The following is a 21,050-nucleotide window of genomic DNA, read 5'->3' as shown; positions in this document are numbered from 1 at the left end:
TGTTCTATAGTTTTGAGGGTATAGATCCTTTACCTCTTTGGTTAGGTTTATTCCTAGGTGTCTTATGCTTTTGGGTGCAATTGTAAGTGGGATTGACTCCTTAATTTCTCTTTCTTCAGTCTCATTGCTAGTGTATAGAAATGCCACTGATTTCTAGGCACAGATTTTGTACCCTGCCACACTGCTGAATTTCTGTATGAGTTCTAGCACTCTTGGGGTAGAGTCTTTTGGGTTTTCTATGTACAGTATCATGTCATCTGCAAAGAGGAAGAGTTTGACTTCTTCTTAGCCAATTTGAGTGGGTGTTATTGGTTCTTTTCTGATTGCTGAGGCTAGGACTTCTAGTACTATGTTGAATAGCAATGGTGAGATTGGACATCCCTGTCTTGTTCCTGATCTTAGGGGAAAGGCTCCCAGTGTTTCCCCATTGAGAATGAAATTTGCTGTGGGCTTTTTGTATATGGCTTTTAAGATGCTGAGGAATGTTCCTTCTATCCCTACACTCTGGATAGTTTGGATCAGGAATGGATGCTGTATTTTGTCAAATGCTTTCTCTGCATCTAATGAGAGGATCATATGGTTCTTGTTTTTTCTCTTGTTGATATGTCCTATCACGTTGATTGCTTTAGAATGAATGAACCAGCCTTGCATCCCAGGGATAAAACCCATTTGGTCAGGGTGAATAACCTTCTGTTTTTTGTGAATAATATTTTTAATGTACTGTTGGATCTGATTGGCTAGTACCTTGAGAATTTTTGCATCTGTGTTCATAAGGGATGTTGGTCTATAAATCTCCTTTTTTGGTGGGGTATTTGTCTGGTTTTGGAATTAAGGTGATGCTGGCCTCATAAAAAGAGTTTGGAAGAATTCCATCCCTTTCTATCTTTCGGAACAGCTTTAGTAGAATAGGTACGGTTAGTTCTTTAAACGTTTGATAGAATTCCCCTGGGAAGCCATCTGGCCCTGGACTCTTGTGTCTTGGGAGGATTTTGATGACTGCTGCAATTTCCTCCCTGGTTATTGGCCTGTTCAGGTTTTCTATTTCTTCTTGTTCCAGTTTTGGTAGTTTGTGGTTTTCCAGAAATGCATCCATTTCCTCTAGATTGTCTAATTTATTGGTGTATAGCTGCTCATAATTAGTTTTTAAGATCATTTGTATTTCCTTGGTGTTGGTAGTGATCTCTCCTTTCTCATTCATGATTTTATTAATTTGAGTCTTTTCTCTCTTCTTTTTAATAAGGCTGACTAATGGTTTATCTATCTTATTAATTCTTTCAAAGAACTAACTCCTGGTTTTCTTGATCTGTCCCACAGTTCTTCAGGTCTCGATTTCATTGAGTTCTGCTCAAATCTTTATTAACTATCTTTTTCTGCTGGGTGTAGGATCTATTTGCTGTTTCTTCTCCAGCTCCTTTGGATGCAAGGTAAGCTTTTGTTTTTTTGTTTGTTTGTTTGTTTGTTTGTTTGTTTTTATTTTTTATTGGTGTGAAATTTACTAACATACAGAATAACCCCCAGTGCCCGTCACCCATTCACTCCCACCCCCCGCCCTCCTCCCCTTCTACCACCCCTAGTTCGTTTCTCAGAGTTAGCAGTCTTTACGTTCTGTCTCCCTTTCTGATATTTCCCACACATTTCTTCTCCCTTCCCTTATATTCCCTTTCACTATTATTTATATTCCCCAAATGAATGAGAACATATAATGTTTGTCCTTCTCCGACTGACTTACTTCACTCAGCATAATACCCTCCAGTTCCATCCACGTTGAAGCAAATGGTGGGTATTTGTCATTTCTAATAGCTGAGTAATATTCCATTGTATACATAAACCACATCTTCTTTATCCACTCATCTTTCGTTGGACACCGAGGCTCCTTCCACAGTTTGGCTATTGTGGCCATTGCTGCTATAAACATCGTGGTGCAGGTGTCCCGGCGTTTCATTGCATTTGTATCTTTGGGGTAAATCCCCAACAGTGCAATTGCTGGGTCGTAGGGCAGGTCTATTTTTAACTGTTTGAGGAACCTCCACACAGTTTTTCAGAGTGGCTGCACCAGTTCACATTCCCACCAACAGTGTAAGAGGGTTCCCTTTTCTCCGCATCCTCTCCAACATTTGTTGTTTCCTGCCTTGTTAATTTTCCCCATTCTCACTGGTGTGAGGTGGTATCTCATTGTAGTTTTGATTTGTATTACCCTGATGGCAAGTGATGCAGAACATTTTCTCATATGCATGTTGGCCATGTCTATGTCTTCCTCTGTGAGATTTCTGTTCATGTCTTTTGCCCATTTCATGATTGGATTGTTTGTTTCTTTGGTGTTGAGTTTAAGAAGTTCTTTATAGATCTTGGAAACTAGCCCATTTGCAAATATCTTCTCCCATTCTGTAGGTTGTCTTTTAGTTTTGTTGACTGTATCCTTTGCTGTGCAAAAGCTTCTTATCTTGATGAAGTCCCAATAGTTCATTTTTGCTTTTGTTTCTTTTGCCTTCGTGGATGTATCTTGCAAGAAGTTACTATGGCCGAGTTCAAAAAGGGTGTTGCCTGTGTTCTTCTCTAGGATTTTGATGGAATCTTGTCTCACATTTAGATCTTTCATCCATTTTGAGTTTATCTTTGTGTATGGTGAAAGAGAGTGGTCTAGTTTCATTCTTATACATGTGGATGTCCAATTTTCCCAGCACCATTTATTGAAGAGACTGTCTTTCTTCCAATGGATAGTCTTTCCTCCTTTATCGAATATTAGTTGCCCATAAAGTTCAGGGTCCACTTCTGGATTCTCTATTCTGTTCCACTGATCTATGTGTCTGTTTTTGTGCCAGTACCACACTGTCTTGATGACCACAGCTTTGTAGTACAACCTGAAATCTGGCATTGTGATGCCCCCAGATATGGTTTTCTTTTTTAAAATTCCCCTGGCTATTCGGGGTCTTTTCTGATTCCACACAAATCTTAAAATAATTTGTTCTAACTCTCTGAAGAAAGTCCATGGTATTTTGATAGGGATTGCATTAAACGTGTATATTGCCCTGGGTAACATTGACATTTTCACAATATTAATTCTGCCAATCCATGAGCATGGAATATTTTTCCATCTCTTTGTGTCCTCCTCAATTTCTTTCAGAAGTGTTCTATAGTTTTGAGGGTATAGATCCTTTACATCTTTGGTTAGGTTTATTCCTAGGTATCTTATGCTTTTGGGTGCAATTGTAAATGGGATGGACTCCTTAATTTCTCTTTCTTCAGTCTCATTGTTAGTGTATAGAAATGCCACTGACTTCTGGGCATTGATTTTGTATCCTGCCACGCTACCGAATTGCTGTATGAGTTCTAGCAATCTTGGGGTGGAGACTTTTGGGTTTTCTATGTAGAGTATCATGTCATCAGCGAAGAGGGAGAGTTTGACTTCTTCTTTGCCAATTTGAATGCCTTTAATGTCTTTTTGTTGTCTGATTGCTGAGGCTAGGACTTCTAGTACTATGTTGAATAGCAGTGGTGAGAGTGGACATCCCTGTCTTGTTCCTGATCTTAGGGGAAAGGCTCCCAGTGCTTCCCCATTGAGAATGATATTTGCTGTGGGCTTTTCATAGATGGCTTTTAAGATGTCGAGGAATGTTCCCTCTATCCCTACACTCTGAAGATTTTTGATCAGGAATGGATGCTGTATTTTGTCAAATGCTTTCTCTGCATCCAATGAGAGGATCATATGGTTCTTGGTTTTTCTCTTGCTGATATGATGAATCACATTGATTGTTTTCGGGTGTTGAACCAGCCTTGTGTCCCGGGGATAAATCCTACTTGGTCATGGTGAATAATTTTCTTAATGTACTGTTGGATCCTATTGGCCAGTATCTTGTTGAGAATTTTTGCATCCATGTTCATCAGGGATATTGGTCTGTAATTCTCCTTTTTGGTGGGGTCTTTGTCTGGCTTTGGAATTAAGGTGATGCTGGCTTCATAGAACGAATTTGGAAGTACTCCATCTCTTTCTATCTTTCCAAACAGCTTTAGGAGAATAGGTATGATTTCTTCTTTAAACGTTTGATAAAATTCCCCTGGGAAGCCATCTGGCCCTGGACTCTTGTGTCTTGGGAGGTTTTTGATGACTGCTTCAATTTCCTCCCTGGTTATTGGCCTGTTCAGGTTTTCTATTTCTTCCTGTTCCAGTTTTGGTAGTTTGTGGCTTTCCAGGAATGCGTCCATTTCTTCTAGATTGCCTAATTTATTGGCGTATAGCTGTTCATAATATGTTTTTAAAATCGTTTGTATTTCCTTGGTGTTGGTAGTGATCTCTCCTTTCTCATTCATGATTTTATTAATTTGAGTCTTCTCTCTCTTCTTTTTAATAAGGCTGGCTAATGGTTTATCTATCTTATTAATTCTTTCAAAGAACCAACTCCTGGTTCTGTTGATCTGTTCCACAGTTCTTCTGGTCTCGATTTCGTTGAGTTCTGCTCGAATCTTTATTAACTCCCTTCTTCTCTTGGGTGTAGGATCTATTTGCTGTTTTTTCTCTAGCTCCTTTATGTGTAAGGTTAGCTTTTGTATTTGAGTTCTTTCCAGTTTTTGAATGGATGCTTGTATTGCGATGTATTTCCCCCTTAGGACTGCTTTTGCTGCATCCCAAAGATTTTGAACGGTTGTATCTTCATTCTCATTAGTTTCCATGAATCTTTTTAATTCTTCCTTAATTTCCTGGTTGACCCTTTTATCTTTTAGCAGGATGGTCCTTAACCTCCACGTGTTTGAGGTCCTTCCAAACTTCTTGTTGTGATTTAGTTCTAATTTCAAGGCATTATGGTCTGAGAATATGCAGGGGACGATCCCAGTCTTTTGGTATCGGTTCAGATCGGATTTGTGACCCAGCATGTGGTCTATTCTGGAGAAAGTTTCATGTGCACTTGAGAAGAATGTGTATTCAGTTGAGTTTGGATGTAAAGTTCTGTAGATATCTGTGAAATCCATCTGGTCCAGTGTATCATTTAAAGCTCTCGTTTCTTTGGAGATGTTGTGCTTAGAAGACCTATCGAGTATAGAAAGAGCTAGATTGAAGTCACCAAGTATAAGTGTATTATTATCTAAGTATTTCTTCACTTTGGTTAATAATTGATTTATATATTTGGCAGCTCCCACATTCGGAGCATATATATTGAGGATTGTTAAGTCCTCTTGTTGAATAGATCCTTTAAGTATGATATAGTGTCCCTCTTCATCTCTCACTACAGTCTTTGGGGTAAATTTTAGTTTATCTGATATAAGGATGGCTACCCCTGCTTTCTTTTGAGGACCATTCGAATGGTAAATGGTTCTCCAACCTTTTGTTTTCAGGCTGTAGGTGTCCTTCTGTCTAAAATGAGTCTCTTGTAGACAGCAAATAGATGGGTCCTGCTTTTTTATCCAGTCTGAAACCCTGCGCCTTTTGATGGGGTCATTAAGCCCGTTCACATTCAGAGTTACTATTGAGAGATATGAGTTTAGTGTCATCATGATATCTATTCAGTCTTTGTTTTTGTGGACTGTTCCACTGAACTTCTTCTTAAAGGGGAATTTTAAGAGGCCCCCTTAAAATTTCTTGCAGAGCTGGTTTGGAGGTCACATATTCTTTTAGTTGCTGCCTGTCTTGGAAGCTCTTTATCTCTCCTTCCATTTTGAATGAGAGTCTTGCTGGATAAAGTATTCTTGGTTGCATGTTCTTCTCATTTAGGACCCTGAATATATCCTGCCAGCCCTTTCTGGCCTGCGAGGTCTCTGTGGAGAGGTCTGCTGTTACCCTAATACTCCTCCCCATAAAAGTCAGGGATTTCTTGTCTCTTGCTGCTTTAAGGATCTTCTCCTTATCTTTGGAATTTGCAAGCTTCACAATTAAATGTCGAGGTGTTGAACGGTTTTTATTGATTTTAGGGGGGGATCTCTCTATTTCCTGGATCTGAATGCCTGTTTCCCTTCCCAGATTAGGAAAGTTTTCCGCTAGAATTTGTTCAAATACATATTCTGGCCCTCTGTCCCTTTCGGCGCCCTCGGGAACCCCAATTAAACGTAGGTTTTTCTTCTTCAGGCTGTCGTTTATTTCCCTTAATCTATCTTCATGGTCTTTTAATTGTTTGTCTCTTTTTTTTTTCAGTTTCCCTCTTTGCTATCAACTTGTCTTCTATGTCACTCACTCGTTCTTCCACCTCGTTAACCCTCGTCCTTAGGACTTCTAGTTTGGATTGCATCTCATTCAATTCTGCAGTCATGAAGTCTCTTGAGTCCTTTATACTTTTTTCTAGAGCCACCAGTAGCTGTATAATAGTGCTTCTGAATTGGCTTTCTGACATTGAATTGTAATCCAGATTTTGTAACTCTGTGGGAGAGAGGACTGTTTCTGATTCTTTCTTTTGAGGTGAGGTTTTCCTTCTAGTCATTTTGCTCAGTGCAGAGTGGCCAAAAGCAAGTTGTATTGGGAAAAAGAGAAAAAGAGAGGAGAGAAAGAAGGAAAGAAAAGAGAAAGAGAAAAAAAAGGGAAGAAAAAAAACGAAAAAAAAAAGAGAAAGAAAAAGAAAGGAGAAAAAAAAGGGGGTGGGGGAAGGAAACAAATCAAAAAGCAAAACAAAACAAAACAAAACAAAACAAAAAAAACAAAAAACAAACAAAAAAAAGAACCACCAGGGAGTATCTTCTGATTGTGTCTGTGTACTTTAAGTCCCTTGGCTTCTCCTGGAAGTTGTCAGTCTAGCTGGTCTTCTGGGGGAGGGGCCTGTTGTGCTGGTTTTCAGGTGTTAGCAGTTGGGGGAGCTGCTGTGCCCCTGCCTGGTGCAGGGCTCAGTGGGGGTTGTTTACCCCGTGAGGCCGCAGGAGGAACAGCCCCAGTGGCGGGGCCAGCTCTGGAAACCTGGATTCAGCTCTGGCAGGAGCTCCGTCTGCAGGCTCCGGGGCGGGGCCGCTGATCTGCTCAGCTGGGGCAGGAGCGTCCTCGCTGTCCTGGGCCTTCCCGGCCTCTGCCTGTCCCGGGGGAGGCGGGATCCTGGGCTGTGTCCCGGCGCCCTGTGCTCCGGGGCCTGCGCTGGTGGATTCGCGCTCCCGGGCCGCGCAACCCCCTCCGCGGAGCCGCCGCCCGAGCCCCCCGAGCTGCTCCGGGTCCCGCCGTGCGCGCTGCAGCCCTTAGGGAGCTCGGCGCACTCTCCTGGGCGCGCAGTTGCTCTGTTACTGTCCCGGGGAGCCCGAGGGCATCCCCTCCCTCCTGGGTCCTGCTCCAACTCCCCACGAGCCCCTTTCCCCCCGGGAAGGTTGGTGCAGCTCCTGCTCCTCCGGGACGGGGCTCTCCTGTCCTGGGGACACTCGCCCCGACCTCAGCCCGGCTCCTCGCGGGGCCCCTCCCCCTTGGAGGCCTTTTGTTTCTTTATTTCTTTTTCCCCGTCTTCCTACCTTGATAGAAGCGCAAACTCTTCTCACTGTTGCATTCCAGGTGTTCTCTCTTTAATTCTCAGGCCGAATTCATAGATTTTCAGGATGATTGGAAGGATTTCTAGGTAATTTGGTGGAGACAGGTGATTTGGAGACCATACTCTTCCGCCATCTTGCTCCTCCCCCCCAAGGTAAGCTTTTGTAGTTGAGTTCTTTCCAGTTTTTGGATGGATGCTTGTATTGTGATGTATTTCCCCCTCAGGACTGCTTTTCTGTTTCCCAAAGATTTTGAATGGTTGTATCTTCATTCTCATTAGTTTCCATGAATCTTTTTAATTCTTCTCTAATTTCCTGGTTGACCCTTTCATCTTTTAGCAGGATGGTCCTTAACCTCCACGTGTTTGAAATCCTTCCAAACTTCTTCTTGTGATTTAGTTCTAATTTCAAGGCTTTATGGTCTGAAAATATGCAGGGGACGATCCCAATCTTTTGGTATCGGTTCAGACCTGATTTGTGACCCAGTATGTGGTCTATTCTGGAGAAAGTTCCATGTGCACTTGAGAAGAATGTGTATTCAGTTGTGTTTGGATGTACACTTCTGTAAATATCTGTGAAATCCATCTGGTCCAGTGTATCATTTAAAGCTCTTGTTTCTCTCATACAACTTAAACTGGAGATGTTGTGCTTGGAATATCTATCAATTGTAGAAAGCACTACATTCAAGTCACCAAGTTTAAGTATATTATTATCTAAGTATGTCTTAACTTTGGTTATTAATTGATTGACATACTTGGCAGCTCCCACATTCGGGGCATTAATATTGATGATTGTTAGGTCCTCTTGTTGGATAGATATTTTAAGTATGATATAGTGTACCTCTTCATCTCTTACTAGTCTTTGGTATAAACTTATTTTTCTGATATGAGAATGGCTACCCCTGCTTACTTTTGAGGACCATTTGAATGGTAAATTGTTCTCCAACCTTTCATTTTCAGGCTATAGGTGTCCTTAGGTCTCAAATGAGTCTCTTGTAGACAGGAAATAGACGGGTCTTGCTTTTTTATCCAGTCTGAAACCCTGTGCCTTTTGATGGGATTATTAAGCCCATTCACATTCAGAGTTACTATTGAAAGATATGAATTTAGTGTCATCCTAATACCTGTTCAGTCCCTGTTTCATGGATTATTTCTTTGGGTATCCTCTTTCTTTTACAGAGTCCCCCTTAATATTTCTTGCAGAGCTGGTTTGGTGGTCACATTTTTTTTCAGTTTATGCCTATCTTGGAAGCTCTTTATCTCTCCTTCTATTCTGAATAAGAGCCTTGCTGGATAGAGTATTCTTGGCTGTATGCTCTTCTCATTTAGGACCCTGAATATATCCTGCCAGCCCTTTCTGGCCTGTCAGGTCTCTGTGGAGAGGTCTGCTGTTAACCTAATATTTCTTCCCATATACGTTAGGGATCTCTTGCCTTTGCTGCTTTCTCTTGCTTTGCTGATCTTCTCTTTATCTTTGGATTTGCAAGTTTTACTATTAAATGTCAGGGTATTGAATGGTTTTTATTGATTTTAGCAAGGAACTCTCCATCTCCTGGATCTGAATGCCTGTTTCCCACCTCAAATTAGGGAAGTTCTCAGATATGATTTGTTCATATATGCTTTCTGTTCCTCTGTCCCTCTCGGGGCCCTCTCAAACCCCAATTAAATGTAGATTTTTTTTCCTTCTGAGGCTGTTGTTTATTTCCCTTAACCTTTCCTCATGGTCTTTTAATTGTTTCTCTTTTCTCCTCAGCTTTCTTCCTTGCCATCAACTTGTCTTCTATGTCACTCACTCTTTCTTCTCATTAACCCTCATCGTTAGGACCTCCAGTTTGGAGTGCATCTCATTTCATTGATTTTTAATTTCGGCCTGATTAGATCTAAATTCTGCATTCATGAATCTCTTGAATCTTTTCCAGAGCTACCAGTAGCTTTTAATTGTGCTTCTGAGTTGGCTTTCTAACATTGAATTGTAATCCAAATTCTGTAATTCTATGGCTGAGAGTACTGTTTCTGATTCATTGTTTTGTGGTGAGTTCTTCTTTCTAGTCATTTTGCTCAATGCAGGTTGGCTAAAAACAAGTTGTACTTGTTAGAAGCGCCAACTCTTCTCTCTGTAGCGTTCCAGCCATTTTCTCTTAAATCTCAGGTTGAATTTGTAGGTTTTCAGGATGATTTGAAAGTTATCTAGGTAAGTTGGTGGGGAGGTGACTTGGGGACAATCCTCCTGACTACCTTCCCCAACAAAGTAAGTTGTGGAGAAAAATCCCACTAATGTAACCTGTATGACAAAACATGAGAGACACCTAACTCTGGGAAACAAACAAGGGGTAGTTGAAAGGGAGGTGGGCGGGGGATTGGGGTGACTGGGTGATGGGCACTGTGGGGGGCACTTAGCAGGATGAGCACTGGGTATTATGCTATATGTTGGCAAATTGAACTCCAATAAAAACATAATAATAATCAAATGAAAAATAAATAATTTTTTTTTGCTTTGAAAAAAATAAAAAATAAAGTAACCATATGGGAGGCCTTTTGCAAACACTTCGTAGAGAATAACCCTTTACTGAAGTGAATAGATGTTCCTGTGTTCCTTTGTGACTCCAGCCAACCACTAGCTGAAAAGTGACACTGAAGTTCTGAGACCTGATGTTCCCCTCTGCTCCCCCTCCTCCTGCCTCTCTGCCCACTCTCTCTCTCAGGAATACCCCACCCTCTCTCTTTCTACCTACTTGGGAATTGTCCAGTTTACTTGCAGCTCTTGGATTTTCCATCTCAGAGATCCATCACTAGGGGTACTCAACCTGACTTTCTGTGGTCCAACATCAAAATCTCTTCCAACCCTGCTCAAGTCAGTGCCCAGGGAACAGGGTTACCTTGATCAATACAGCCTCTCAATGTTAATCCAAAAGTGTGGGTGTAACATGGATAGAACTAAAGGGCATTATGCTGAGTGAAATAAGTCAATCAGAGAAGGACAAACATTATATGGTCTCATTCATTTGGGGAATATAAAAAATAGTGAAAGGTAATAAAGGGGAAAGGAGAGAAAATGAGTGAAAATATCAGTGAGAATGACAGAACTTGAGAGATACCTAACTCTGGGAAACTAACAAGGGGTGATGGAAAGGGAGGTGGGCAGGAGGTTGGGGTGACTGGGTGACGGGCACTGAGTGGGGCACTTGATGGGATGAGCATTGGGTGATATGCTATATGTAAAATCAAACACAAGAGTCAGTTTCATCTCTATACACTAACAATGAAACAGCAGAAAGAGGAATCAAGGAATCAATCAGCAATATGAATGGAGCTAGGGAGTGTAATGCTAAGCAAAATGAGTCAATCAGAGAAAGACAAATATCATATTATTTCACTCACGTGGAATTTAAGAAATAAAACAAAAAGAGCAAAGCAAAAGAAAAGTGTGTGTGCAAAGAAACAACCTCTTAACTGTAGAGAACAAACTGATGACTACCAGAGGGAGGTGGGTTGGGGAATGGGTGAAATAGGTGATGGGGCTTAGGGCACTTGTCATGATGACCACTGGGTGATGTATGAAATTGTGGAATCACTATATCATACAACTTAAACTAATATAACTCTGTATGTTAACTATATTAGAATTAAAATTTTTAAAGTTCTTTACTAAATTGAAGAAGGAAGCATTTGACTGCACATCCAGAACATTTCCATTTCAAAAAAAATCTTCAGTATTAGGTGTGAGCACCTTGACTGATGATAATGATGTGACAAGTGTGAAGTGGGGAAATAGTAGTTTGGCTCAGCCATGTGTTAATACCCAAACTGGCATTTGGAATCCAGCATATCATACACATGGAGAGTCAGAATGAAATAGCATCTCAGATGTGAAACTGGCAAATCCAGGATGCCTGGGTTCTGAATGGTAGAATCAGGAGGGGAGAATTGGAGCAGTGAGTTTGTTGTAGGGAAAAATTATATGGGAACAGTCCAAGCAGGTTCCCATGGGCCACATCCATTCCCCCAATGTCCAACCCCTACTAACTTATGAAAATGAAATTATACCAGCGCAGTTGGAAAGAATAAAGAAAAATAACAACTGGAACAATCAAGCTAGCTCTAGAGCCATTTCATACACTTAGCATATGTTTCGAAATAAGTGAAAGATGAAGACATGAGTCTTCTATTTACAGGATCAGATTTGTTTTTCCATAGCACTGAAAATCTGGCAAGTCTAGAGTTGAAAAAGAAGTTGTTTGTACAACAATGAAGCAAAACATAAGTCAATGACTCTGTCATTCAACTTATGAAATAATAATATGTTCCAATATAGAGCAAAATGGCTGTGCTCAAATTTTTGAGGACCAGTATAGTATGCTAAATGGAGTGAATTGAAGGATTGTTAAGAGAAACTTTCATGATAATCAAGTTTTACCTTTTCTACTATTTAATATTCAGAAACTCACATGAGGGTAGAATTGCACTATAATTCATAGAAACTTTGAGTCAAGGCCAGGCAAGAGAGACAGGAGATCGATAAGACACATAAGTACCAAGGAGATAATGATGCCAAGAGAAGCCTGTGGCCAATAGCTTTTCAAATGTTCTCTGCTGAGTTTCTAGGGTTTGTTTTGTGGAGAACTTAAAGGTGAAGGCAAAGAGATGAGGGCACAAGGATAAAATGTCCTGATTCTTTTCTTTCTCTCCACAGGGGGCTTGGCCTCAGTTATCTACACAGACACCCTCCAGACCATCATTATGCTAATAGGTTCTTTTATTCTCATGGGGTATGGTAAGTGATGATAGTGTGCAGTGCCCTGGGGCCGGAAGTCATGAGACTTCTGTTCAAGCCAACTGCTCTTGACTGCTGCCTCCCTGTTCTATCTGGCCGGTCACACGTTCTACCCATTTATACAATTCACATCATTGAAACATCTACTGAACTTTATTGCTATATTATCTCAGCATGAGGAAAAGAGAAGGAAGAACTCTACTTCCTTTAAAAAAATTATTGCTCAGGTTTAATCTTAATATGTTTGTGTCTGGAATTGACAAAATTAGTGTCACTGGGTTGATAATTTTACAAAAATATTGGTGCATGGGATTCAATGCTCCAGAAACCACTTATATAGAATCTTCATAAAATGAAAGATTAAATATTAAGAATGGTTAAAATAATGATAACTGTTAACTTCATTATGACTTTCAGATAGAAATTATCAACGTCACTCCCTCTGTTGTTAGAATATTCAACCACGGGTTGGATTTTCCTTTATGACACTTGCTTATTTAGTATCAGTTCATTCTCTTAAGTCATGTAGCAAGCATTATTGATTAATTTATAGCTTGCCTATTTTTGTTTTCTTTCATTATGGTATTTGTTTATCTTTGCACAGGAAATCCATGCACGCAGTTAATATAAGTTTATATAAGATAAAAACAAGTTTATATAAGATAAAAACATCCCTCCCTTGTCCTGCAGCCACCACGTTCCACTCACTCAAGCTGCACTGAAAACAACTCTGAATGTGCATGCACCTAATTACAGAGCTTGAAGATAATATGAAGCAAAAACTGATAAAACTACGAAAACAACAAATTCGCAAAGAGTTGGTGATTTTGACACAACATAGATGCTATTAGTCACATACAGCTATTTAAATTTGAATTGATCAAAATTTATTTCAAAATGAATTTTAAAAATTCATTTTCTCACTTGTCTAGCCATATTTCAAGTGCTCAATATATGGCTGGTAATTTTCATATTGGACAGCACAGATATAGAACAGTTCTATCATTGCAGAAAGTTCTGTTGTACAGAGCAACTCCAGAGACAACTGCTAGTACCATTCCTTACAAGCTTTCTATTTAGCGAACTTCTATGCTATTCTTACTTATGGTTCTTTGGTGTCTAGCTTTGGCGATGCACCTCTGGCATCAATCTCTCTAAGCCTTCTCCTATCCTTAGGATGAAGACAGGGGACTCTCTCATCTCCTAGCATCCTCCATGTATTGTTGTTACAAACCATATTCCCCTTAGCAGAACAGTTTCCTTGTATGGTCTGTATCCTCCATTGGATTGAGTTGCTGTCTTGCACTTTCATTTTGTGCATGATCCCAGTACAAATGTTTGGCACATACAAACATTTTGATGCTAAATGAAATAAGTAATGAAGAAGTAAATTAATATCAACCTCAACTCTATGAATGTATGATACTCTGATGAATTTTGCACTCTTCAAGCTAATACTAAGTGGGCCTAGATGCCTGGGTTCATCCTTCTTCTTTCTAGGGTTTCCATCCATTATGGTTCTTTTCTATGCTTCTCTTGCCTTTCCAGACCCCCCAGTGGACTGAGTCTCACCATTTCATCTCACCACACATAATCTGTTACCTTCAATTTCTGTTCCTTATCTTCCCATTTTTTTATTGCAGCATGAGAATAATAGAGTATTGCATCAGAAAACCAGACTGTGCATAAAGTCAGAATAGCGAGGCTTTGTGTCAGGAACAGAGACCATTGCTTCTGGTCCTTTCAGAGGAGTTGGGGCTTTTCGATGGCTAACTCTGTTAGTCTCATTCTGTTACCTGTTTATTTCTGTTTTGAATGGTTGTGAGACATCAAAGCAGTCTGTTGGATAACATTTTTATTTTTACCATCAGCCTAGACACTAAATAAAAATTTTCGAACAAGGGGTAGTGGAAGAGGACATGGGCAGGGGGATGCAGTGACTGGGTGACGGGCACTGAGGGGGGCACTTGATGGGATGAGCACTGGGTGTTATACTATATGTTGGCAAATCGAACTCCAATAAAAATATACATATAAAAAATTTTTCAAGAGCAACATAAGAAGAAAGGTTAAAGAGTGATTCATTTTGTCTACATTGTGAACACATGATAGCATTGTCAATGCCAGTGGAGACAGCAGAAAGACATGGATTCTCTAAGAATACTGAGGACTTGACCAGGCTAATTGGAGATGCTTGGATACCTCCACCACAAAGGAATAAACAGTAGGTGTCTTAGATTTCTGTGAAACATTTCATTTTATCCAATACTTTTGCAGCATTTGCCGAAGTGGGAGGCTATGAGAGTTTTACAGAGAAGTACATGAATGCCATCCCATCCATAGTTGAGGGGGACAACTTGACAATCAGCCCCAAGTGCTACACTCCTCAGGCTGACTCCTTCCACATTTTCCGAGATGCTGCCACTGGGGATCTTCCATGGCCAGGAACGATATTTGGAATGACCATCGTAGCTGTGTGGTACTGGTGCACAGATCAGGTGAAGTTTGTGTGTGGTGTATAAATGTTTATGTTGCTCTTTTTTCTCTCATAGAAAAGCATCTAGTTTCTATTTTGTACAACATACACACACAAATGCACACACACATACATCATTTAAAGAGTCAGACACTTCTAAAAGGCTTGTTATGAAAAATAGATATCCATTGTCCTGATCTCTAATCTTTTTCTTGTCTCTCAAAGTCAAACATTTTCAGCTCCTTCGGTTAAGTATTTTGGTATGCATATCTCTTCTTTAAATCATTGTATTCAATGCTTGATCAGTGAACCATTGGAGTGGATGCCACCACCTTGGAGCTCATGAGAAATAAATGCTCTAGAAGGTACCCAGACCCGCTGGATCAAAATTTGATTGTAAATTTGATCCTCAAATGATTTAAATAAATACTATATTGCTTCCTTTTGATTTTCCAGTTTTAGGATATTTCTATTGGCTTCCAATAATGAGAGATGGAGGTTTAGCCCTTTCAATTTTCTTTATTCAGTCCTCTACCTCCTGTTCTCCCATCCTCCTAATAAAACTAATTCACAGTTTTGGTGAGATCAGCATTCAGTGCTACCATTTTTGAAATTACATAAATATAATTCACAGCTGAGCCACATGATATTCTGATTGATATTTCTTTAGCTTTCACTTTTCTCTGGAATAAATAATTCTTAATTTTTTGTTTCAATTTTTTTGTAATCATTACTCATTATACACCAAACCTTCTGCAGAATGCCTAAATCTCCCTTATGTGTTCTTCAAAACATATAAAATATCAGGACTCCTGGGTGGCTCAGTGGTTGAGTGTCTGCCTTCAGCTCAGCATGATTCTGGGGTCCTGGGATTGAGTCTCACATCGGGTTCCCTGCAGGGAGCCTACTTCTCCCTCTGCCTATGTCTTATATATAATCCTCTCTTTCTGTGTCTCTCGTGAATAAATACACAAAATCTTTTTTAAAAACATCAAATATCCTACCAACTCTTTTTCTCATTTTCTCTCAGAGCCTTTGGACTCTCCAAACTGTTGGGTTGATCTCTATGCCTGGTGCCCATCCTAATTCAGGACCCCCTTCACTACCATATTTGAGATTCCCTTTGTCTCATTCTTGGGTTATATCTCTTATTTCCAGTATCCCATGATATCTTCTTTCTTGGTTTATTCCTTCTTTCAAGGCAATTGAATTCTCTGGTAAGTTCCTAAGAAAAACAGGAGATAAATTTATTATGGATTTGTCTTCATATATGAAAATGTCTTCACTCCAGCTTTTCCTAAAGTGTTCTTCTGGCCATGTACACGTGTATGGTTGGAAATAATTTTCTCAAAGTCATAAACTAACTCATTGTCTTCTGACCTCCACCATTACTGGTGAGAAGCCTGAAGTTATTCTTGATCTCTCTGGAAATTTGTCTTTCTTTTGTCCTCAGTATTCTGAAATTTCATCACAACATACTATTTTTTTCTGTTTTGGGGAAAAAAATTTTTTTGGAGTTCAATTTGCCAACATATAGCATAACACCCAGTGCTCATCCCGCCAAGTAACCCCCTCAGTGCTCATCAACCAGTCACCCCAACCCCCTGCCCACCTCCCTTTCCACTACCCCTTGTACATTTCCCAGAGTTAGGTGTCTCTCATGTTTTGTCACCCTCACTGATATTTTCTCTTTTTTTCTTTCTTTTATTTATTTTTTATTGGTGTTCAATTTGCCAACATATAGAATAACACCCTAGTGCTCATCCCATCAAGTGCCCCCCTCAGTGCCCGGCACCCAGTCATCCCGACCCCCCCCCACACACCTCCCTTTCTACCACCCCTGGTTCGGTTCCCAGAATTAGGAGTCTCTCATGTTCTGTCTCCCTTTCTGATATTTCCGACTCATTTTTTTCTCCTTTCCCCTTTATTCCCTTTCACTACTTTTTATATTCCCCAAATGAATGAGACCATATAATGTTTGTCCTTCTCCGATTGACTCATTTCACTCAGCATAATACCCTCCAGTTCCATCCACGTCGAAGCAAATGGTGGGTATTTGTCATTTCTAATGGCTGAGGAATATTCCATTGCATACATAGACCACATCTTCTTTATCCATTCATCTTTCAATGGACACCGAGGCTTCTTCCACAGTTTGGCTATTGTGGACATTGCTGCTAGAAACATCGGGGTGCAGGTGTCCCGGCACTTCATTGCATCTGAATCTTTGGGGTAAATCCCCAACAGTGCAATTGCTGGGTCGTAGGGCACGTCTATTTTTAACTCTCTGGGGAACCTCCACACAGTTTTCCAGAGTGGCTGCACCAGTTCACATTCCCACCAACAGTGCAAGAGGGTTCGCCTTTCTCCACATCCTCTCCAACATTTGTGGTTTCCTGCCTTGTTAATTTTCCCCATTCTCACTGGTGTGAGGTGGTATCTCATTGTGGTTTTGATTTGTATTTCCCTGATGGCAAGTGATGCAGAGCATTCATTTCCTCATGTGCTTGTTGGCCATGTCTATGTCTTTGTCTGTGAGATTTCTGTTCATGTATTCTGCCCATTTCATGATTGGATTGTTTGTTCCTTTGCTCACAACATACTATTTTGTGTAGATCTATTTTTGTCCGTTGTGAGGCCACTGTGAGCCAGTTTAATCTGTAAATTGATGTCTTGAATGAATTGGAGGTATTCTTTCTTTGCTTGCTTTTTGTTTTCTTTGGAGACCTTCCAATCTGGGGTGTTGGTCTTCCTCAACTGGTTTTCTAGTATTCTTATCTTTCATCCCCCATATTTCATCTCTTGACCTTTCTGCTCTACTTTCTAGATTTCCTCAATATTATCCTCTGCCTTTGTATTATAACTCCCAAAATCTTATTTTTTGTTTTCTGGATGTTCCTTTTTATAGCATCTGAGTTTGTTATTGTTTTCTGTTTTGAAGTTTCCTTCACCTTAAATAGTCTCTGTCACCTCAAACTTGTAATTTCACCATTTTAACCCATCTTAAACCAATGGCCACTTGTGGGGTCAGTGAGTGATCAGTTTTCTTTTTCTCTATATAATAAACTGATTTCCTCAACATATACCAAAGAATGCATCTGTTCATTGATTTCTGCAACCATCTTTATTATTTACATTTTGTCTCTGACCACCTGACTTATCTCCTGTAAATGGTCTCACATTCACCCTTAAATCTGATACCTGATCTTTCTTGCCTCCTCTCCTCACCTGTAATTTGTATTGTCTCTCCAACTTTCTGCTTCAAGCCCTCTGTCTGAAGATGGCACCCGCTCCCCTAGCACTGTTGCTATCCCTAATAGATTTGTCTCTCCAAAGAGAATTAAGCAGAAAAGGCCATGCCTATTTTCTGACATTCCTTGAGAAGAAAAATGTCAAGAAGTTATGGTATTATGGGTAAAAATACTGCTTTACTAGAAAATTCTTAGTAAAGAGATTACACAACTTACATGAAAATTATGAAATTACATGCATTGAATTTCCCAGAACCACTATAATTGATTCATAACTCAATGTGACCTTCAGAATATTGTGTAGAAATTTAGAGATGAATGCCTCAGAGTTCTCTTCTGATGGCTGCTTGACTCTGATGGATGTTTCTATGGCAATTAGCTTGATTTCTCAAAGGGACGATTTCCCCCTAATGATAGAGAGATACCAATGAGTATATGGCTTATTTGGTGCCTACAACACTAAAAGCACAACTTAAACACAACTTGTGGTGAAGATCAGTAGAGACAGCTTTGTACCTGGAAAAGCACATGGCCATTGTTGCAATGCAACCTGAGAACTGTAAACATTTTAATAATAGTGATGTGCATTGACTTATATGTAACAAAAGTCTTACAAACATTATACCAAATATTCAGAATGTCCTACAAGAGATAATTTTTTCAAAGATGAGAAACCTGTGTCTCACAAAACCAAATACTCACATAAGAGGAGCAGTTATTTGAGTTCTGATTTTACTCTGACACCCATTATTTTCCACTATTCATGAACTCATATCTTATTGTAACATTAATCCCTAAAAAGAAACACTCCCCTTCTTTGAAATCATCCTCTAGTTGTTTAATGACTATGTCATGTTTTCCTGGCAGGTAATTGTGCAGCGCTGCCTATCAGGTAAAAACATGTCTCACGTGAAGGCTGCCTGCATCATGTGTGGGTACCTGAAACTACTGCCCATGTTCCTCATGGTGATGCCAGGAATGATCAGCCGCATCCTATACACAGGCAAGCCATTGATTCATAAATTCTCTTTCTTTTATGCTTGAATTCTAAGTAATGGTTTTAAGATGTATTAAAATCTTGATAAGCTAGAAAACCCATTATGAATGGAAGTAAAAACACAATTCCAGTTGGAGAGAACAGTTTTTGCAGAGGGTCAGAAACAGGAAAATTTGACATATTTGACACCTATATATCCAACAAGGAGAAAATGGCCAAAGAAATTATTATATACCCCCTTTATGGACAATTACACACAAAAGACCAAAGACTTTCTCAAAACTTGGTGAAATGCTGAAGTTATTATGTTTAAATGTAAAAAGCAGACCACAAAATATTATCTCAATGATTACCATAGCTACAAAAAAAGACATTTTTCTGTGGAAAAAGATTAGAAAAGAATTTAAAAAACTAAAAGAAGCTAATGTGTTTAGGGTTAATATCCTGGGAGTTTTTTAAATCATCTTTTGCTATCTGTTGTCATAAAATTGTTTAAGCAAAAAAAAAAATCACCACGGGGTTGGACAACTGATGCAGCAAAGGGAGGCTTCAACCTACATGAACATCACCCCCAATAACAATCACAAGTTACACTTCTTCTTAGATGTAGGTGGAAAACACTGGGCTAAATGACTGGACACCGAACTAACTTCCTGAATATTATTGTTGTGGCTGTTGTTTTTATCTCTGGAGTTCTGTGCTTGTGGGAGAATTTATGCTCTTACAGCTTTTCTGGAGGATGGAATCAGCTCCCCCCATTTGCTCTAATGTTCTAGCTGGGCCATATCCCAAAGAGAAACGCTGCCCCTTACGTCAGTGCAAGGGGAGCTATAGGTATGAAATAAACAGGGACCAGATTCATGTTGTGGAATTCAAAATTGAATCTCCAATGTCCCAGCAAATGTTTTTCCTTTCACCCATGATGTACAGCTTGTCTCAATGTCCAATGGTTGTAGATCTTACCTGTGGACCCCCCTCACTGAACCCACTTATCTGAATCCCTCCTCAGAGAAGGTGGCCTGTATTGTACCTTCTGAATGTGTGAAACACTGTGGCATTGAAGTCGGCTGCACTAACTATGCCTACCCAATGATGGTGCTGGAACTGATGCCTGATGGTAAGAAAATGTCCATGCTTAAGTGAATGGAGAAAATGTAGTTATATATAGATGATAGATGGATAGATAGGTAGATAGATGAGTATAGATAATAGTATATTATTCAGCCTTTAGAGAAATGAAACCTGCCATTTGCAACAACATAGATGGACCTAGAAGACATTATTCTAAGTGAGATAAGTCAGATAAAGAAAGACAAATACTACATAATGTAACTTATATGTGGAATCTAAAGAAGTGGAACACATACAAACAGTAGAATGGTGGTTGCCAGGGGCTGAGGGGTGGGGGAAATGGGAAGATGTTGGTCAAAGGGTACAAACTTTCAGTTGCAAGATGAATAAGTTCTGGAGAACTAATGTACAGCAGGAATATTGTACTTAATAATAACGTCTGCTAGAACATAAAGACTCCTAACTCTGGGAAACGAACTAGGGGTGGTGGAAGGGGAGGAGGGCGGGGGTGGGAGTGAATGGGTGACGGGCACTGAGGGGGGCACTTGACGGGATGAGCACTGGGTGTTATTCTGTATGTTGGTAAATTGAACACCAATAAAAAATTAATTTATTTAAAAAATAATAATAATAACTTCTGCTTAAAATTTGCTAAGAGAATAGATCTCAAGTATGCTCACCACAAAAGAAGAAAACCATAACTGTGAGGAGATAGATATGTTAATTAGTTTAATTGTGGTAATCATTTCACAATGTACACATATATCAAAACAGCACGTTGTACACCTTAACTATGTACAATTGTTGTCAATCATACTTCAATAAAGCTGAAAAAAAAAGAAAAATGCTAATGCTGGGACTGCCTCAGAGACCTGACCTGGTCTACAAATGGACCATGAGGAAGGATTATGGTATAATCCTTAATAATCCTAAATTCCATTAATTCAGTTGTCTTCATCAGACATTTCTCTTGTTTTATTGGAGTTCAATTTGCCAATATATAGCATAACCCAGTGCTCATCCCGCCAAGTGACCCCTCAGTGCCCATCACCCAGTCATCCCAACCCCC

The 21,050-nt window shown here is 39.8% G+C and overlaps 1 protein-coding gene across 1 annotated transcript in view; it reads left to right on the top strand.

Annotated features, from left to right (window-relative positions):
* Positions 1 to 21,050, top strand: part of LOC144299527 (solute carrier family 5 member 4) — a 49,647-nt gene that overhangs the window by 11,356 nt on the left and 17,241 nt on the right. Inside the window, exons 7-10 of the mRNA XM_077874990.1 lie at positions 12,106 to 12,186; positions 14,464 to 14,684; positions 18,781 to 18,916; positions 19,920 to 20,027. Of these exons, the coding sequence (XP_077731116.1) occupies positions 12,106 to 12,186; positions 14,464 to 14,684; positions 18,781 to 18,916; positions 19,920 to 20,027 (546 nt within the window). The remainder of the gene's footprint in view (positions 1 to 12,105; positions 12,187 to 14,463; positions 14,685 to 18,780; positions 18,917 to 19,919; positions 20,028 to 21,050) is intronic.

Source organism: Canis aureus, chromosome 27, assembly GCF_053574225.1.
Source record: "Canis aureus isolate CA01 chromosome 27, VMU_Caureus_v.1.0, whole genome shotgun sequence".
In the NCBI taxonomy this organism is placed as follows: domain Eukaryota; kingdom Metazoa; phylum Chordata; class Mammalia; order Carnivora; family Canidae; genus Canis; species Canis aureus.
The sequence above is the reverse complement of the archived record's forward strand: the minus strand, read 5'-3'. Positions and strand labels throughout refer to the sequence as shown.